Source organism: Nelusetta ayraudi, unplaced genomic scaffold (assembly GCF_046127955.1).
Source record: "Nelusetta ayraudi isolate G7.1 ecotype Tasmania unplaced genomic scaffold, CSIRO-AGI_Nayr_v1 ptg000219l, whole genome shotgun sequence".
Taxonomy (NCBI): domain Eukaryota; kingdom Metazoa; phylum Chordata; class Actinopteri; order Tetraodontiformes; family Monacanthidae; genus Nelusetta; species Nelusetta ayraudi.
Window position 1 is genome coordinate 385,001 of NW_027466268.1, and position 20,184 is coordinate 405,184.

Sequence of the window (20,184 nt, forward strand, 5' to 3'; positions counted from 1 at the left end):
TGGCGAGTGTGTGCAACCTTCCTCTGGGAACCATCAACCAGGTGTACAGACAGGGTCCCACAGGCATCCACATCCTGCTCAGCGACCAGGTACACACACGCACGTCACCTGCTGCTCAATAGCTGTGTTTCCATTGCACCTAGAATTGCGCAAAACTTGAATATCGCAATAACAAACTGGTGATGGAAAGGCCTGAACCTCCAACAAACCTCTCAAATGTGGCTGAAAGGTTTTGGTGCTCTCGTGAGGTGTTTTTTTCAGATGTATCGATGGATTTGGCAAACGTGTCATGGAAACTTTTCCTTTTTTTTTTACATCACTTTTACATCACCAGTGAATAACGTTTTGGAAGGGGGAGGAGACGGATTATCTTTTACAGCGAGAACAACCATCTCCTGATGACAGTGGCAACAGAAGTACAGTCGTTGCAACTGAAACCGCTGCTCCAAAACGCAATGTTTGGTACCTCCATCGTCCTCAAAGTGGGGTCTCGCCAAACAAGGGTTTTACGAGAATTATGGCTTCTGCTCTTCACTCCATTCAATGGAAACCCCTGCAAATCACAATTTTACTTTGTCGAAATTTTAGAAATATTGCTTTTATTTTGCAAAAAAAAACTGTCCTGGAAACGCAGCTGTTAACATTGTCACATGAAACCTAAACAAGGTGTGTCGGTTCGGCTGCTGACACCCACAAGTTGGGAAACAGCGTTTCATCTTTTTTTATTGGGTGGGGGAAATAAAGATGTGGCTCCTGAGAGACTCCACCAGTTGAGTTGAGGAGGTTTTGCACACTTCAGATCAGGCTCATCCAACCTGGCAGAGAGTGTTTAGCAGTCATTGTGCATCAAATGCATCGACCGTTGGTGCTTGAAACAAAGGACAACAGCTCCACTGTTTCCACCTTCCTGAATTTGCATGTGCAGAATCAGCAGCTGTTGTCCCACTCCCGCCCCCACTGTTCATGAAGCTGATGTTCCACTCACCGTCTTCACTCTTGCCTCCTCCTCCTCCTCCTCCACAGATGGTTTACAACTTCCTGGACGAGAGCAGTTTTTTGATCGCCACTGTCAAAGGTCAGCTCACCCGACCAGAGAACTCTCAGGGAAGATAAAAAAAAAATTGGTTTCCAAAATTTAATATACTTTTCACCCGTCCACAGATGAGCTCGGCGAAGGACTCCATCTGATCCTGAAGTAGTGGTGGAGAGCAGATGTCATCACCACCGCCGCCGCCACCACCACGACTCCACCCGCTGTGGCTCCAGAGCAGAAGCCTCTCTCCCTCCCACCTTCCTTCCCTCCCCCCCTCCCTCCGTCCCTCTCGGCCTGCCTCCAGTCCTCCCTCGTACTTCCTCCTGCACTCTCCGGAAAAAGACAGAACGAAAGAATGAATGAAAGAAAGAAAGGAACAAGAGAAAGAAGCTGGCCGGGCGACGGAAAGCAGAGAGACTGCGTTTATAGCCATGTAAATGTTAGAATCTGACATGCGTGTGTCCACTGTTTCATATTGAAAACACTAATAACGGAGGAGAGTGGGTGAAAGGAGGAGATGCTGGCGAGATCCAGGTTGAGAGGATAGATTATGATGTGTGTATTTTGCTTGTTCTCCCCTCGTTTTGGTTAATTTTTTTATTATCATGATGTTTTTACGGGGGCGGGGGGGCTCCATGACAGGAGTTGGAGAAAACAGATTTGTTTGTTTTGTTGTTTTTGGTTTTTTTCCCCCCTTATTTGCTTGATGCCCGACAGCCACTACCAGCACTCGGCCAGTATTTGATCACCTCTGTCACTGAACAGCATGTAGTCTTGACTTGTACTAACCCAACCTCCCTCCCTCTGCTTGCGTGTGACGGGTTCCTCCTTCCTCCACCGTTCATGGATCAGCTGATCTGGAAAAAGAAAAAAAAAACCTCCACAGACCTCCAAGATAAAGTTGAAGTTTTTTTTTCTCCGTCTTTGCTTTGGACTCAGTGAGATGAACTGATTTGTGAATTCATATCACAAAGACTTTTTTAGGCCTCCAACCCTCCAACCCTCCATCTCTGATCGGCTACATCCTCGTCTAACCTCTAGCGTCTCTCTCAGCGTGTCTTTCTGGTTTTGTTTTATTTTTTCCTCCCAGATGAAGCTTTATTTATGGATCACCGACCTTTCTCATTCTCTTCCTGTCCTTTTTTCATTTTCATTTTTCCACAAACGACTCCAAAACAGTCCTGTCTACCACCAACAGTCCTCCACCTCATCTTTGGCTCCTCTGCTCCCTGTGAACCACTGAGTTGGATGAGGGTGGTCCACGTCTTTTTTTTTGGGGAATCGGACCATAAATGTGCAACAAAAAGGGGGAAAAATGTCCCGAGAAGGTTTCACTCTGGGAGCTATGGAAACCTGCTAAACTTTGGACCAAAAAGGATTTCAGATTGGGTTTTTGTTTTGTTGTTTTTCTATCAGGGGGCCTCGTAGAGCCTCGTTTAGCCGAGCTGTGCGTGCGAAACTCCTTTCCCCCCCTTCATTCCAGGATCTGATTTGCAGGAAGTGCAAACGCAGGCTGGGAGAACTCTGTTTACCTCAGTAGCCTCCAATAGTCTTATCCTGTACGGTACGAAGTGTCGACAGCGTCACATTCATCTCCGAACATTATGTTTTTAAATGTAGCTAGACTCTGGAATGCAGATGATCCCCCACACAACACAGGTGGCGCTCTAGGTCTCGTCGAACCACCTTTTTTAAAAAAAAAAAAAAAAAAAAAAAATTTTGATGCACAGCTTTTGGTTTCAAGTGTGTGTACAGCTTGCAGCCCTCTGTGTCAGACGGTGTGAGTATGTTTATGCGCGTGTGTACATGTGTCGTCATTTTTCACGAGTCATCGTCTTATTTTTCCCCCGTCGATGGTGATGAAGCTGTTTGGAAGAGCATGCGTATGTCAAGGAAGGTGCGAAGCTGATTTGTTCCTCACTCCGTGTCCTCTGTCTTTCTTTGTCCCTGCATTTTAAAAATGTCTGCACTGAAAGGTCACCAAACTCGATGTGTTTCTCTCCCTGGGGGGGAAAAAAAAAAAAAATTCACTGAAAAGGTGTGTGGCTGTCTCACCAAAGCCAAGACTGTAGCCTTCCTGGTGTTTCACACTGAGACCAGTATCACAGCATAGTTAATATATATATATATATATATATATATATATATATATATATATATATATATATATATACACACAGAAAAATTGGGTTGTTACAGTCACATTATGATGATGCCAAGTCTGATGGAGCAGCCTGTCTCAAGTTTGAAGCCTTCCTCGATGGCCTGTCTCACCATCTTTCAGTCTGTATGCGTGCGTGCGTGTGTCTGTGTCTGTGTGTGTGTGTGTGTGAGAGCAGGAGAGCTGACCAACGTTCATGTGCAGCCTGATGTCCATGATGCTTCTCATGTGCACAGTAACCGTATGCTGGAGATGTACACAACCACATGTGCTGGGAATAAATGATTTCATAACTTTTGTCTGGCGTCAGGGCTTATCATTGATCATCAGGACCCTACAAAAAAATCTTGTGTGCATGTTTTATAAAATATTTTTCACACCAGCTATTTTTTTTTTTTACTCCAAATTAGTTCAAAACAGCCCTTCATTAAAATGGAAATTCCTTAAATTCTCTAAATTCCCTAACGACGGCTGTCACAACAAAACGGTAGTCAGTCGTGTGACACATCCGGTTTAATGACATAACTATTGGGAAGAAATGTTTTTGAAAACGTAAAACAGAGGGGAACTATCACATGACATGAAAGCCAACAGTTTCAATTAAAGGCGTAGAAAGAGTTACAGCTCGTCTGGAACGAGCGCCGTCAGCACGCATGCGCCGACTCGCCCCAGTTTCCCATGACGTAACCAGACGTGCCCTGTCAGAAACCAGGAAGTGGGTCGCTCGCCGTTGTTTGTGTTGGTCGGTCGACAGTCGTATCTGATTTCCCCCAATATCGGCTGCATCGCGTTCCACGGGCGGAAATGGCAGCGTTTATTTCGGTCCCGTTGAAAAAGTCGTCCGAGGTGGATCTCGTCAAGCCGCTGTCGAAGTTTGTCGCCGCGACTTACCCGAGTGGCGAGGAGCAGGCGGAGTACCTGCGCGCCGTGGAGGAGTTGAACAAGCTCCGCAAGAGCGCGCTGGGAAGGCCGTTGGACAAGCACGAGAGCTCGCTGGAGGTCCTGCTCAGGTACGACACACCTCCGTGCAAACGGAGAGAACCGACTGGACCGTACGCCCGCTTTAAATTCATACCGACACGTTCACCCCGAGCTGTGTGTCAGCCTTTGTGGCTACTTTGACGCGTTCGCTTCGCTTTGAGTAGCTAGCCCGGGAGCTAACAGGCTAATAGGAGGCTAGCGGGCAGGAGTCAGGAGAACTTGCCAACGTCATGTCGTGAGTTACTCATCGGGACTTGGAGCACTTTCAGGATTTGACTTGGGTCATGTGGAAAAGCAGGACACGTAGGTTTTAGGGTATAAGTATATATATTTAAGAACACTGTCAAATAGCCAGGTGAATTCAAAGACGAATGTTGACAATCCGACAACTGGAATCTTTACAGCGCCTTTGACTTTGTCCCAAACACAATAACTGTGTGCTTGCTTTACGTCAGGAGTATTAGGACGGAAATATAGCCCTCCAGAAAACTGAAAGTGCACTAAAACTACCAAAATCTATGAAAGTACAGTTAAAAAAGAAAAGAAAAGAAAAAGAAACGTCAAGAGTCACAAGATAATGAATTTTCAACAACGTGCAATAATGTTTTTGAGCCCATTTGCAAGACCTTCAACGTGAAGTCCTCAACTCTGTAAAATCCATTAAAACTCAGTATGTAGCAAAATTCTGTTCAGCTACTGACACACGTAGATGGCTATCAGTAGCTTTAAGTGTGTGTGTGTGTGGTGTGTGGTGTGTAGTAAGCATAGGAGCATCCAAGAACAGTCGCTTCCTCCTGTCTACTGTCACTCACGTGAAGAGGCTGCACGAAGACGAACCATCAGTCTGCTGCAGGCCACATGATCTGAAACACAGGGTGTTGTGGAAAACACAGCAGCTCGTCATATCATCCAGTAATTGATTGAGCCTTAGAGCAGCACATCCTGCAGAGTCAAAGGCCTGATAACTGGGAATGTGTTTCATTGGGGGTGGGGGGTATAGTTGTTATTAATGTGGCAGAACCAACAAAGGGTCAAAACCTTTGGCGTAATTCAGCTTTCGCTGCACGAGAGCCTGAACAAACTTCCTCCCTGCTTGCCAGACGTCATTCACCGCACCTCGCTTATGTAATTGTGGAACCCGCTGGAATTTACTGTTTGCCGGTTTTCCCGCCCGGTAACTTTCAAATCATTGACGGTAGTGACACCTGACTTCTGACCTCAGGATTTAGGAATAACCCACACGCTGGGCTATTTATAAAGTATTTGCAGACTTTGTCCGTTGTCGTTTCAATCTTTGCTCTCAGTGACTGAGTCAGGAGTTGTCATGCGAAGGCCTTGCCCAGGCTTCATGAGTAGCCTGTCAGGTATTCACCTGGCTGGTGCTGCTGAAACGTCTGTTTCTATGCATTCGTGTTATTCCACTCGTTTTTATTTTAGTTAAAGATGAAACTGAAACGTAGGCTGATGACGAGCCATCATTCAGAAGTTTAAGCTGCTGTTGCCAGCCGCTGGCGTTGCGACCCTCATTGGCTTTCCTCGCGTGTCACCTGTTGTCTGCGTGCCAGGTAACCCGGGCGACCGTCCCGCTGCCTTTCAGAAGCCCGCTGACGGAGCTCTTGTGCCTCCACGGCAACCATTGTTCTGTCTGGCATGTTCTCTCTCTCCCTTTTGGATATCCAGGAGAAAAACATCCTCTCATCTTCCCTCTCGACGCACACGTGTGCGTGTGCGTGTTACTGTGTGTGTCCCGACACCGAAAACTTTGAAACGTCTCAACGCACATGAAGCCGGTCTTTTGTTTGCGTGTTTTTGCGTGTTCTCTTCCCAGCAGTGGAAACACGAGGTGGATGAACTGGTAATAGGGAATTCCATGACTTCCATGACTTGTATGCTGTCAGCGTTATAAATAGACTGCGTTCGCTGATACTGAGCTTTACGCGGTCTTTGTGCGAGTGCCCGTTCGTCCACTCACGGCAACTCCCGTCTCGTGTTTTTTCACTGAGTCACTGTCCGGTGGACGTGAGGTGGTGAAGCTTCCTCTGACTGCACAGCCAGTGACACAGTACTCACATCCTCCTCGTAAAGTACATCCAGGGTCACTGTAGTGCAGCATCATCAAGTTTTTTTAAGAAATCAAACTTATTCTGATTGGGGATGTTAACAATTAATCCATTATCGATTAATGGTCGATTAAGAATTGAATTGATTAAATTAAATTAAATTAGTCCCAATCAATTTAACATTCTTAAAAAAAAAGAAAAAAAATTGAAATTTGACCCATTAGAAGTCAACTTACAGTCAGAGGATCAATGATTCGGGTGTTTTTACTGTTCTCTAATGTAATACTGGGTCACATTGGACCCTCAACATTGGACCCTCCCTGCCGAGGGTTACATAATGTCTTCCTTACACATTTTTCATTGTGAAATTTAGTTTCTCAGGAAAAATTGCCTCTTATCGATGAATCGTTAATCAATCGATAAGGTCAATCAACTAACGATTAATGAATTAATCGATAATTTGCGTCCTTAATTCTGACTAAAATAAACACTGTTCTTCTTCTTTTTTCTTGTTTCTTCTTTTTTTTTTTTTTGCTTTATTCATGCAAAAACCTGCCGTTTGCTTCCCTCCTCAGATATTATGACCAGCTGTGTTCTGTCGAGCCCAAGTTCCCCTTCCCTGAAAACCAGGTAATAACCAAATAGACGGGCGCAGATGACCGCGAGTGACCCCGACCAAACAAATAACGCACACAATGCGTGTCTTTGTTCCCCGCAGCTCTGCTTAACCTTCACATGGAAGGACGCCTTCGATAAAGGTTCGCTGTTTGGCGGCTCGGTGAAGCTCGGTGAGTGCAGTGCGTCGGCCTCTGTATCTGCGTTTGTCCCCTCTCGCACCCACCGTGACCTCCACGCGTCTTTTATCAATTGGGATGATGGCGACTCGTGAGATTTAACGGTCACATATTTTTGCCCATCTTGAGATTTGTATCCGTCCATCCAGACTGGAGCAAAGCAGCCTGGCCTGATCAATTATTCACATAATTAGCCCTCTGCTTACAGCTTCCTGATAAAACTGACGGCCACATCTTTTTCATGTTTCTCAGTGCACTGCTGCCAATGTTATCAGCAATAATTAAGCTCTTTTTCATTGTTATTGGTTCTTTTTCATTTTTCTAAATATTAATACACAGCCCATTTACATTGTATTTTTCTCTTTGGTTCATAGCCAGTGCAGCTTACTGTATGTGTTGCGTCTTTGTTTGGCCTGTTGCAGCTCTGGCCAGTCTGGGTTATGAGAAGACCTGCGTGTTGTTCAACGCGGCGGCGCTGGCCAGTCAGATCGCCGCCGAGCAGAACCTGGACAACGACGAGGGCCTGAAGGCAGCGGCCAAATACTATCAGGTGGGCAAACAGCCACGCGCGCGTGCACGGCCACCTATAGAGCACCTGGTTAATGTTCCACTGGATTGTTGTTCGTCTGTCGTCGAAAAAACACTCCCATCGTCTTGCTGCCTCTTAAAACGGACCCGAGCAAACAAGAAAAACGTGTTTTTCTGCCGTGCAGAGAGAGGAGCCGAAGCTGCAGCTGATGCCACGATGATTCAATCAAATACATATGGGGTAGGGGGTAGGGGGAGTGGAGCTTTTATTTGTTCTTATCGTTACTATTATGATTGTTGTTGTTATTATTATTTTTTTTTGTTTGTTTGTTTGTTTTTGTTAAGCACTGTGGGTTGCATCTCTTTTGTATGAACAGTGCTATATAAATAAAGTTTTTTATTATTATTATTAGATGATCAAAACAGAACAAACAACTGTTAAAATGTGCAATGAAATGCTTTTTTTGTTCTTGTTCCAAGGGGTGGGGGGGGAGTTGTTTGTGCCTCTTTTCTTATTAAATTGTCACGGTGGGCAATTTGTCACCCTCCTGCAGCTGGCCAGCGGAGCCTTTGGCCACATCAAGGACACGGTTCTGTCGGCGCTGAACAGGGAGCCCACCACGGACATCTCCCCGGAAACCGTGGGCACCCTGAGCCTCATCATGCTGGCCCAGGCCCAGGAGGTCATCTTCCACAAGGCCACCGCAGGTACCCAGCGAAGGACCAGATCAACTTCAAACTACAAAGAAATCTCTTCATGATCACACGCTCTTTATTCCTCTCTTCTCATTTCGGTGCACGTTGGCTCTTCCAGCGTTGAATGATGTTGAAATTACGTCTGTCCAAAGTGTGCAGCCGCTGTGGAAGCGTCGCAAGTTTTGAAATTCCACCGTGTGCCGTCTTGTTTGCTCACCTGCGCCTCTTGTCCACCATCCAGACAGGATGAAGGACTCCGTCATTGCCAAGCTGGCCAACCAGGCGGCAGATTTCTACGGCGACGCCTTCAAGCAGTGTCACTGCAAAGACAGCGTCCCGAAGGTATGAACACACGCACACACACACGCACACACACACGCAGGTGCAGGTGCAGGTGTGTGCTTCTTTGGTTCAGTGAAGGTGTTGGCAGAGGTTTCCTTCCATTTTGTGGTGGTTTGCTTCCTTGCTGGGCTTGGAGGAGTGCTTCTCATCCTGCTCAGCCAACCTGAACTCTCACCTTCTCACGAAGATGTGGCAGGAAAAGCGAAGCATCAAAAGCTTCCGAAAACTGCTTGGAGATTTTATTTCTATCACTGGCTTTTTTCCTTGCGCAAACTCCCAAATCAGATATTGTGTTGTTGTGTCGTCTACGCCGGCGATGTAGCAGTGGGACTTTGAGACAAACTGGGGGAACTTTAATGTACTTGTTGCTGCTTCTGCAGAAAAGGTGCTCCAGTCACTCATGGCTTCTTCTCTTTTCTCTCTTGTCGTGTCCTCCCCCCGTTGTTGTGATGGTGTTGTCGTTCCTGTCGTCGTTGCTAATGCGCCATTGTCAATAATTTTGCATGTGTGTGTGTGTGCGTGCACCCCCCCCCCATTGTGACAACTGCCGACCTGCATGCATCCTTTGCGTCATGATCGCTTGTGCAACGCCTCCTTGGTTCGTTTGATCTATTCATTGCGCACATGTGTGTCTTTGGCCGATGCCTCGCTTGTGTGCGTGATCCTCTGTGCGTGTTGTGCATCTGTCCGCCGGCACGGCCGTCCCCCTGCTTCGTGGTTGCATCCCCCCTCGTCAGTATTTCTACTTTCAGGAAGTCCTGGCGGCCAAGCAGTGCATCATGCAGGCCAACGCTGAGCTGCACCAGAGCGTCCTGGCCAAGCAGAAGAAGCGCTTCGGGGAGGAGATCTCCCGGCTGCAGGTACGACGCCGGGAACCTCTGCCTTTTTTCCACTAGCATGGTTTCTGCAAGGGTCCCGTCTTGCACCCACGTTCAGATCGAAGATTTGGTTTTCACGCCAGCGGAACATAATTAAACTATTATTATTATTCTTAAATAAAACAAAAGAAAAGCCCATGTAGCCCTGTGTTTATAGCAGGGCTGCAGCCATTAGTGGACGTAATTGATTACGTCGACGGCACAATTGAAGCGTTGACGCGTCGTGCTGTTGTCATCGTAAATTGCTAAATGATAAAATCACACTGCGGCCGCTACGTGGTCATTTGTACCTGCAGTTCAGCGCCGAGCGCTGAGGGTGGCAGCGTCGCTCGTTGTTTTACACCCTTTAAAACGGAGAAGAAGAACGGCTTCGTCTCTGAAAAGGCTTGAAAACTCCGACCCAAAGATTCTGAAGTTTAGGAATATTTCATAGAAAATGAATCGGCGAAACACGTTGGGTGCAAAACTCTGTGAAGCTCACCTAGCATTCCATGCTAGCGCTCCGGCGATACGGCAACACCTTAAACGCCGACACCCCGGAGTCGCTGTATCATTACGCACTGCGAAGAAGAGTTCACAAGAAAAACGTCGAGGATAGATATTTCGTAGTTGTGTTTTGAATTACAGGATTATTTGTCAATTAATCATCAGCCTGTAACGCAAGTATATAATGCGTTTTTTCGCATGTCGGAAAATCATTGAAAATGCGTACTGTACGGCAGTAATTAGTGAATTACAGCCCCTGTCAATTAGCATTTGTACTGAATTGTATCACCTTCACTTACCAGCTGTGTTAGTTAGGTCATATTAATTTGATATTTCAGTTTTTAAGAAGTCTGTTTAAGCTATTAAACTGTGATAAGCATTGCATCTTTAAATCGTAAATTAATATGCCTTTAGGGTATGATATTTTATTTTGAAAAATAGAACAACTATGTCACAGATAAATGCTTTGTGTGTCATTATTTTTGATATATTCATTTAAAATCGTACAGTGTCAGAGTACAACAGTATACACAGGTGTGAAGATTTAAGCAAGTTGTGGAGAAAATAAACTAATCAATGAAACTAATCGATAGATTAGTCAACAACAAACAGAATTGTTAGTCGCAGCCCTAATTTATAGCCTTCTGCTTAAACTGCTGCTTTATCGGAAAGCAAAAACACAAGGCGGTCTCTGAGGGCGGGGCCAACACCCGGCTTGGGGTGTGGTCACGAGCCTGCGAGAGGCAGCGGCGCACAAATACTGCAGGGGCGCGGCCCCAGCCAGCACAGCGGTCAGGGTGGGGAAATGGCCCCTTTCTCCTTCTCGGGGGTCTTTTCAAACTCCCTGGTCTCCGTCTCCGGCAGCACGCCGCCGAGCTGGTGGCGAAGGTGGCGTCGCACTACGACGAGTACGTGAGCGTCAAAGACCTGGGCGACAAGATCAACAGAGCGCTCGTCGCGGCCAAGAAGGACAACGACTTCATCTACCACGACCGCGTGCCCGAGGTGAAGGACCTGGAGCCCATTGGCAAGGCAGCGCTGGTCAAAGCCACCGCCGTCACCCCTCCCATCAGCCAGAAGTTCACAGGTGAGACACCCCCACTGCACAAAGCACAGCAAAACCTACCGGCTTTTCCAGCACGGCCTTCACCGCTGTGTCTGTTCCTCCACCTCAGACCTGTTTGAGAAGATGGTGCCCATGGCGGTGCAGCAGTCCATGATTGTTTACGACCAGAGAAAGGCGGAGAGGGTCAACGCAATGGTGGGAACCATGAGGGAGGCCACCAACCTCTGCAACGGGTACGTTGGCCACAGCTGCCCTCTCAGCTGAGGCTCCAGGTGTTCCCCCATAACACAAAAAAGAGTTTTTCTCTAATATATAACTGCATTAGACCTGCCTACCTGTCAGCGTGTGACTTTAAACTACACTAAAAGCTGCAGGCGTGCGAGTTCTGGGGGAAATGAGCACCACAGGGCAGCGTGGTGAAACAGCCTCATCCAATTATTGTGGAGAGGTGGAGAATAACGAGTCTGCACAACCTCCAAATATTGAGTGCGTCATGTTTGTGTGTGTGTAGCCTCCAAGTGGTAAGACAAAACAAATTCGGTCTTAAAAAGTCAGTTGTATGAAGCTGATAGTGCACTTTTGTTGTTGACTACTCTATCAGATGTTCTCTAATGACAGACACGGCAGTAAGTGCTTGTACGGTCATTAAAAATGCATTGCATAACATAGTGGTGCACCAGCTACTTTTCTTTCTACTGCTTTTTATTGCGATGGTTTATATGAGACGGTTCATTTTAATGTGTTTCAGTGTGAGCTCTTGTGTTTGTATTTGTATCTGATGCTTAACGTTCACATCAGTCACTGCAGCGGCGCTGACCCACACTCTGTCTGTCTGTCTGTCTGTCTGTCTGTCAGGGTGCTGGCGTCGCTCAACCTGCCCGCCGCCCTGGAGGATCTGTCCGGAGACTCCGTCCCACAATCCATTGCTGAGAAGTCGCGCTCCATCGTGCAGCAGGGGGGGCTGCAGAGCGTCGAGCAGCTCATCAAAGACCTGCCCGAGCTGCTGACCCGCAACAGAGAGATCCTGGATGAGGTCAGACACACACACACACACACACACACACACACACATATGGTCTTGCCTCTGCAAATTAGAGCCCTGACCTTAAATAGGAGTTGAAATATAAAGTAAAGAAGAGTCTTCCACAACTTCAGACTGGACTATGAAGGCTTTTTGCAGCAGATTTGGACCCTCTGAGTGTTGCAATATCCTGCCATCGCTTTTAGAAAAACTTCAAAATAAATGAAATAAATAAAAATCCCTAATCCCTAATGGCAAAACTCCCAAATTAGGATCATCAGTGAAGTTCTGAAGTTTAATACACTGGTAGTTGGGCCCAGAACTGTTTTTCCATCAGCTTTAGCCAACATCTTTTCTCTTTTTTTTTTTAACCACACATAAACAGAAACATGAAACGCAATCTGCTCCACACGCTGGCAGAGATAGGAAGTCCATGCCAGTATCCCCTCCCTCAAAAAACTAGTTTGTTGTGTTCTATTAAAAAAAAAAAAAAAAAAGTGCTGAGTATTTACAGGAAATTAAAAACATCACCTGCCAAAAGACAAACTTTGCATGGTGTCCTGCGCTTCCTGAATTTTAGTCATTTTTGTTTTTTAAACTTTTTTTTTTATGAAACTTTTCGAACCTCAGGAAAGGTCCACATAAAAGAGATGGTTCATGTTTTTGGTCCTGGTTCGAGCTGTGAAACTGCTGCTGCTGCTGCTGCTGTGTGTTTTGTATGATCTCAGTCATTTAAAGATTTTTCCCTCTGCTCCTTGAAGTTCCTGCTTCTAGTCGTGGTGTTCCCAGACTAATTTCAAAGTATTTCAGAAGGGTAGAAAAAAGACGAGTGCGCTTTGCTTTGCCTCCTTCAGTCTCTGAAGATGCTGGACAGCGAGGAGTCGACGGACAACGAGCTGAGGGCCAAGTTCAGCCAGCGCTGGAACAGAACGCCGTCTGGAGATCTGTACAAGCCTCTGCGAGCAGGTACACCTTCTCCCCTCCTCCTCCTCCTCTTCCTCCTATCTCCTCTCCTCAGCTTCCTTCATCCCATCCTAACTCAAGCTCTTCAGGATCCACTATTGCGGCCTATTCATTTCAATGTAGTTGCTCACCCAGCGCATCCGCCGAAGAAGTTTTTGGCTATTACGCATTATGCCGCCCATAGAGCACGTGCGCTTCACACCACGCCTGTGGAACTCCCACCATACATCAGGACGCGTCAGCCAATCAGAACGTTAGGGGCTAAACTCTTTTCTGGCCATTATAATTTTCATTTGATAGACTGAAATACCATGACTGAAAAATCTCCAATAGAAAGATTTGCTGTGAACGGCGTTTCAGGTCACAGTTGTCCTGTCAGTCGTTTTTGAGTTGTTTCTTTTTGTATTGTGGTCTTGTGTGAAAAAAGGCTTTCGTGGCCCCATGGGGTTTTGGCCACTGGAAAAGAGTCGCCTGCATATTGCCAGTCCGGTATCCAGTTCTTATGTTACTTCCATGTTCCTAACTCCTCCTCCTTCTCCTCCTCCTCCCACCCCTGTGCTCCTCTCTGTCCCCTCCAGAGGGCGCCAACTTCCGCAGCATCCTGGACAAGGCGGTGCAGGCGGACCAGGTGGTGAAGGACCGCTTTAACACCCACTGCCAGATGATCGCCCTGCTGTGCAAACCGGAGAAGGAGCTCAGCGACGCCATCCCGTCGGCCAATCCCATGAAGACGCTGCAAGGCAGCGAGGTCGGTCCCAGCTCGGGATGCAAATTATCCAGTCGTCCGTTAGTGGACTGATTAACCATGAATTGATCAGCTGTGATTTTTCCTGAGAACCTCAATTCCACAATGAAAGATGTGCAAGGAAGACATTATTGAGCCCTTCAATAATGTTGAGGGTCCAATGTGACCCATTTCTACATCAGAGAGGAGTAAAAACATCCCTGGTCCCAACTCCCAGCTGCTCTTTACTTTTCTGTGCAACCAGCCGCTGCGCAGCCATTGGCTCCCTCAGCACAGTCGCACCATTTTTCACTCTGTTTGCTGACTTTGCATAGTTTGCTCCCTGGGGAGCCCAAGTAACAAGCGCAGCAGAACTGAGACACAGGGAAGATTCATGTCCGTGCGCTGCTCCGCTTCATCAGTCTTGATTTTTTTTTTGTTTGTTTGTTTGTTTTTTAAAAAAACACACTGCTGGTCCAGGAAGCTTGTATTTATTTATTTTTTAACCACGCCCATCCTCTCCTGCCAGGTGGTGAACGTCCTGCGCTCTCAGCTCAACGAGCTGGACAGGCTCAAGAGGGAAAGGGAGGCCTGGGAGTCGGAGATCAAGGGCGTGAACTTTGACATGAGGGCGAAATTCCTGTTGGCGCTGGCCCAGAGCGGCGCCATCAACGAGGAGCAGCTGTCGTCGTTGCAGCTTGAGGAGATGTACGCCAAGTACACCGCTTGCATCAGGGAGAGCCTTAGCACCCAGGAGCGGGTGCTGGGAGACGTTCAGGTGCGCAGGGTTGAGAAAAAAAATCACTCACTTTAGCACCAGCTGGTATCAGAGGTCGGCGCCCAGCCAAGCTTCACGGACAGGAGGGAGACGCAGACAACCGTTGCCGCTTTAACTGTTTGACAAATTTAGAGTGACCCCTCCCCCCCAAACAGTACTAAACTTTTTTTTACTGCCCCCTGCAGACCTCCCACCAGGAGTTCAGCAGCCTGAAGCAGTCCAACAGCGAGGCCAACCAGAGGGAGGAGGTGCTGAAGAAGCTGGCGTCGGCCCACGACAGCTACGTGGAGATCAGCAGCAACCTGCGCGAAGGCACCAAGGTAGCGGTCGCCACCACACACACACACACACACACACACACACACACACACACACACACGTAGGAATCAACTGTGAATTGTGAACATAGTGCACACAGTGGAAACATTTCTTTCATGTGTTCTCTTCCTCAGTTCTACAACGACTTAACAGAAATCCTGCTGAAGTTCCAGAACAAATGCAGCGACATTGTGTTTGCTCGCAAAACGGAGCGGGACGAACTCCTCAAGTATGCGGCACACACGCAGTTCTCTCTCTTCTTTCTCTCCAGATTTTGCACTTTTTAACATTTAAAAAAAAATCTATTTAAAGTCCTTTTTTTTTTGTTTAAAAAAAAAATAAACTGACTCTTTTTAAATATTTAAATATATCTTTAAATATTCCTTTAGGGAGCTGCAGCAAAGCATCGCCCGCGAGCCCAGCGCTCCATCCTTCAGCGTCCCTGCCTATCAGAGCACCCCGGCCGTCCCTGGCCCCGCCCCCGGCCCGACAGCTGCACCCAGGACCGTCTTTGTAAGAGAGACACACACACACACACACCACTGAAGCCACGCCTTTAGCACCTGTGCAGCAGACGGTTGGCTGACGTTGACTCCGCCCACTCAGGCCCAGCAGCCCACCGACCAGCCCAGCGGCCCCCCAGCCAGGCCTCCTCCGCCCACCTTTGCTCCCCAGGCAGCGTCCACCTCCTCCGCCGGCGCGCCGCCCGTCGGACCTCCCGCCAGCAACCCGCCACCCATGGCGCCGCCCGCCCAGGCCCAGGGACCCCCGTACCCCACCTACCAGGGATACCCAGGGTGGGTTTGTGCACACGTGCAGTTCAGCGGCCGCAGCCGCCCTGGTGTGGTTCTGACCAAAAACAACAACCACAGTCAGCTCGGAAAAGACTGCTGTTGCCTCAAAGGCCCGGTTTAAAAAGTGCTCCTTGGTTTTATCGGTGAAAGAAGGTTGAACACGAGATGCTCCGACGCGGTGGTTCTCAACTGGTGGAGTCTCAGCACCCACATTCTTTTCCTTATAATGAAGTCGCAACCCCAATTTATTCCACAGCACTCAAATTTATTCCACAAAAATAAATAAGCGCAAGTCCACTTTCTATCACGTCTGAGAAGAAGATAGATTAGATAGATTAGAAATGTATTGTCATTGTATAAAATACAACGAAATTCAGTGCACTGACATACTGGATAATAAAACAAGGCAGCATAATAAATAAAATTCATTAAAAGACACAAAAAAAAAAAAAAGTAGAAGTGATTGAATAGAGTTGTGTGTCCTGCAATGAATGCCCAACGACTTCTTTTTTCAATTCGAGATCTTTTTGTGGAAACTTTTTCGATGCAACAAATGTGCAATGTTGTGCAGTATTGCAGAAGCATAGAATGAATCCGGGTGTTAGTTGTGGCACGTGCAAATGTGCAAATGACACGTAAAAGGGTAGAAAGAGAGAAGAGGACAAACAAAACAGATAAAGAAAGGAAAAAAACTAGTATAAAATCACTGTTACAGCAAAAGCTACAAATAAAAAGCTGTGCAGCATAGCTGAGCTGTGCCCAAGGGTCAAACAAGCCTTTACTGAGGAGTCTGCTGTGCTTGTAAGAAGAGGCCCCGCCGCATCTCCTGAAACCTCTGGTTTGATTGCCGCAGTGCAAATCTCATTTTGCTGATATCTTGCAGCCATTTGGCCTGAGCAGGAGGGGGGAAGCATCCTTCCACCTGAGCAGAGCCGCTGGTGGAGCCCGGAGGCGGGCCAAGGATGACGTGCGTTGCCTCCCACCACCCCAAAACAAAGCAGTCAGTGGGTTTGGTTCTAGTGGGATGTTTAACGTCCAAGAAAGTGTCTGGAAAACGTCACTCCAATATTTGTTGAGGCTTGAACAGGACCAATGAGGGACGCTTAAGTGCCCAATATTTCCTATATAAATAAACATACAGGTACTACCCGAAAAATTAGAATATCAAGTAAAAGCTGTTTTATTTTGGCAATGTAACATAAAAGACGAAAGCAACACATTTTATTGAGCCATTCCACGCAGATTGACATCTCAAGCAGTTCCTTGTTGTAACTTTGCTGATGAAGATTTTCAGCTTATTAAAACCACAAAGCCACAAACTCAGAAAATTATTATAAAATTTGAGTTTGTTTTTTTTTTAAGCTGCAAGACCTGATCAGCAAAATCCAAAGAAATAAAAACTTGAAATATATTGATTTGCATATTATTCCTTTATATAATATGTCACATTCACCTTTCAAGTTGAATTGCAGAAATACAACAACCTTTTCAGGATATTCTCATTTTCTGGGTAGTACTGTGTATTAAAATGTCTTTTTTGTCGGAAAAAAAGAGACAGAGAGAGAGAGAGAGAAATTGCCCACTCAGCCGTGATCAAAACGGCTCCGCGACCCACCAGTTGAGAAACACGGAAGCGCGTTGCTGCCACCCCTAGAAAAAGAAAAACAGGGCTCAGTACGACGTTATAATGCACAACCATCACGTTTGTACTTCACCATTTTCACGTTATGACGTGACACTGAGGGGACATTCAAACACGCTTAAAGAGCTGAACGTAGCTGAACGTAGTTTAACGTGGCTTAACGTAGCTCAAGGACTGAAAACAGCGACCAGTCATCGCCAAATTCCACGTGATTAGAGATGTCCACACAAAATCTGGCGATGATTGATGGCTGTTTTCAGTCATTCAGCTACGTTGAGCTCTTTAAGTGTTTTTGAATGTCGACCTCATCGTCGTGTTATAACATGAAAACGATCGTATACAAACATGATAGTTTCACCTTATAACCTGAAAACGATCACGTAAAAAAGGTGAAAGTATCGCGCAGAAACCTGGAACTATCACATCATAACGTGATACTCAGCCCTGTTTTTTTTTGTTTTGTTTGTTTTTCTAGCATGGCAGCAATGTGCTTCCATAGAGAAGCGCTGCTCTGTCCACATTAGAGCGGCTCCATTTCTTGCTGTTCTGTGCTTTGGCCCACGTTGAGCCGCTCCACTCTCTCCTCCATCCCCTCTGCGCAGGCACTACCAGGTGCCCATGGGCTACAACCCCTACACCTACGGCCAGTACAACATGCCCTACGTGCCCTACCAGATGGCCGCACCCCCCGGCGGCTACCCGGGAGCCCCCCCGGCCGGACAGCCCTACCCCGGCTACCCCCAGCAGCCCCACCAGCAGCAGCAGCAGCAGCAGCCGCCGCCGCAGCAGACCTACTACCCACAACAATAACCTGCACCCCCCTTCCCCACCGCCCCCTCCGTCTTTTAACACCAAAATTTTTTGACTAACGACCTCCTCCCCCCCCCTACCCCCCTCCTTCCTCCTCCCCAGCAATAACACACTTCATATCTTCCCCCCACCCCCTCTTTTTTTTTTTTTTTTTATCACTAACAGCAGTCATAGAGAGCCGATCGGAGGCCGACCTCAGAGCTGCCTTGCACTTCGCCTTGAACTTGGCCATCGTCCTCCTGTTTCCTTCCTGCTCCTAAGCCCCGCCCCCCGACAATGTTTGACTTTGGACTGACGTGCAACAAACATCACCATCATCATCATCAACACCCTCGCCCCCCCCCCCCTCCCCAACCCACACAGCGCCTGTTTACTCTCCCACCGCTCCTCTGTCAACTATAATCCTATTTTTGTAACGATACGGACGCCTCCACGCGTGTATAAAGAACGACTGGCAGGATTTTTTTTTTCCCAATGCGGAGCTGCGACCTCTTCTGCCTCCGTCGCTCTCTCTCCTCTCTCGCTCTCTTTTCTCTCTCTCTTTCTCTCTCTCTCTCTCTCTCTCTCTCTCTCATGCGGGAAGCGTTGGCCTGTCTCTCTCTCCCTGTCCCAATCAGAAGCTGTACACATGGGAGAAATGATAGCGCTCTATAAATATATGTATAAATAAGGAAGAACTCTGTATGTGGTTTAACCGAGAAAACTGTGTGTGCTGCACTTTCATGCTCTCCATGTGGTTATTTTTACTCCTCAAGCTCTAATGTGATTAAAAAGAAAAAGGAACGACCTATCAACCGGCATTTGTTCGTCTTTAAATGTCAGCGACGTCCTAATTATTAATCTTTTTTTTTTTTTTTTTAATAATAATAATTTTTCCGGCTTCATATCTCACCTAAGTGCAGATGCAGGTTTGTGCAGAGCGGCCACAAGAGGGCAGCAGCGTGTCACGTCGCTTTCCCACAGGCTCATCCAATCGGTGAGCGAGCGGCGACGCCCGACTCATCTCGACGCCTCTTGACCCCCGCCGGGGTGTCGATGGCCACGTCCCATTTAGATTGCATGCAAATTACAGCTGGAGTTGAGGTCAGGATCTCGTCCAATCGCATTTCACCGCCTGCAGGTGACGGATTTTCATCCCCGGATATTTAATTCAATGTCGGGAGACGCTAATGATGTCACATCACTCTGTGTGTGTGTGTGTGTGTGTGTGTGTGTGTGTGTGTGTGTGTGTGTGTGTGTGTGTGTGTGTGTGTGTGTGTGTGTGGCAGATGGCAGCACAGTTTGATGTCTGGAAGGATGCATGGAGATGTTGGCAGAGAGCTGCTGGTCCTCCGCCTGCATCCATCAGTCCACCTCTTCTCTCTCTCCTCTCTCTCTCTGTCAAGTCTTTCCTTTCCACTTTACATTTTCTCTCTCAGCTCCACTTCGAAAGGGGGAAATTCACACATGCACGCACACACACACACACGCGTGCGCGCACACATACACACAACCCACCAAAATTGAATTTCCTCCAAATGCTCTTGCATCCTTTGTGTGTGTGTGTGTGTGTGTGTGTGTGTGTGTGTGTGTGTGTGTGTGTGTGTGTGTGGTACCACCACCACCTGTCTCTCTTCATCTTCAGCTGCTTTCCTCCATTTTGTTCCATCCTCATGAGCCTCATCAAGTACTTTGTTGTTGTTGTTGTTGTTGTTTTTCCACAATGCGTGTGTGTATGTGTCTCTCTTCCACCGGCTCATCTTCACTGCTCATCAGTCTCACATCGTGTTGCCAACTTTCATTCAGAAAAATAAAGGAGGCCTCCCGCGGTGCTCGTGGCCGTGACCATCACAGGCCGGTGGCTCGTCAGAATAGTGCGAAATCATAACTTACAATGGGCTTTCCAAAAAAAAGTATATAGTCATTGGAAACAAGCCGAATCAATGTATTTTTATTTTTTATTTTTTTTATTATTTTTTTTTTTACACAAAGAAATTGAATTTACAAAGCTGAAAAGCACAAGCGATCCCGATCCATGGCCTAATCTACGTACGCAAGCCACGCAGCCCCTACGCATTGTATGTGAATGTGAATGTGAATGCTCTGGGCAACGGTATCACCTGCAAGCTA

At 47.2% G+C, this 20,184-nt stretch overlaps 2 protein-coding genes across 6 annotated transcripts in view; both read left to right on the forward strand.

Moving 5' to 3' along the window:
• ubp1 (upstream binding protein 1) overlaps positions 1 to 3,491 on the forward strand; it is a 14,388-nt gene extending 10,897 nt beyond the window's left edge. For all 4 annotated transcript variants that reach the window (XM_076016152.1, XM_076016150.1, XM_076016151.1 and 1 more), the window contains exons 14-16: positions 1 to 89; positions 1,024 to 1,075; positions 1,162 to 3,491. The exon at positions 1 to 89 is cut by the window's left edge and continues 54 nt beyond it. In XM_076016152.1, coding sequence (XP_075872267.1) covers positions 1 to 89; positions 1,024 to 1,075; positions 1,162 to 1,199 — 179 coding nt within the window. In that variant the 3' untranslated portion in view covers positions 1,200 to 3,491. The remainder of the gene's footprint in view (positions 90 to 1,023; positions 1,076 to 1,161) is intronic.
• A 402-nt stretch (positions 3,492 to 3,893) lies between these two features.
• On the forward strand, positions 3,894 to 18,869 carry pdcd6ip (programmed cell death 6 interacting protein). Of its 2 annotated transcripts, none has more exons than XM_076016156.1 (18): positions 3,894 to 4,204; positions 6,811 to 6,865; positions 6,954 to 7,023; positions 7,452 to 7,579; positions 8,112 to 8,265; positions 8,495 to 8,595; positions 9,333 to 9,455; positions 10,824 to 11,046; positions 11,135 to 11,258; positions 11,881 to 12,058; positions 12,901 to 13,012; positions 13,588 to 13,757; positions 14,263 to 14,511; positions 14,697 to 14,831; positions 14,964 to 15,058; positions 15,219 to 15,342; positions 15,436 to 15,626; positions 17,868 to 18,869. In XM_076016156.1, the coding sequence occupies exons 1-18, from the start codon at positions 3,999 to 4,001 to the stop codon at positions 18,073 to 18,075; spliced, it is 2,646 nt and encodes an 881-aa protein (XP_075872271.1). In that variant the 5' UTR covers positions 3,894 to 3,998; the 3' UTR covers positions 18,076 to 18,869. The 2 variants fall into 2 exon arrangements, with proteins under 2 accessions (XP_075872271.1, XP_075872272.1); XM_076016157.1 differs by having other exon boundaries at positions 9,348 to 9,455.
• The last annotated feature ends 1,315 nt before the right edge of the window (positions 18,870 to 20,184 follow it).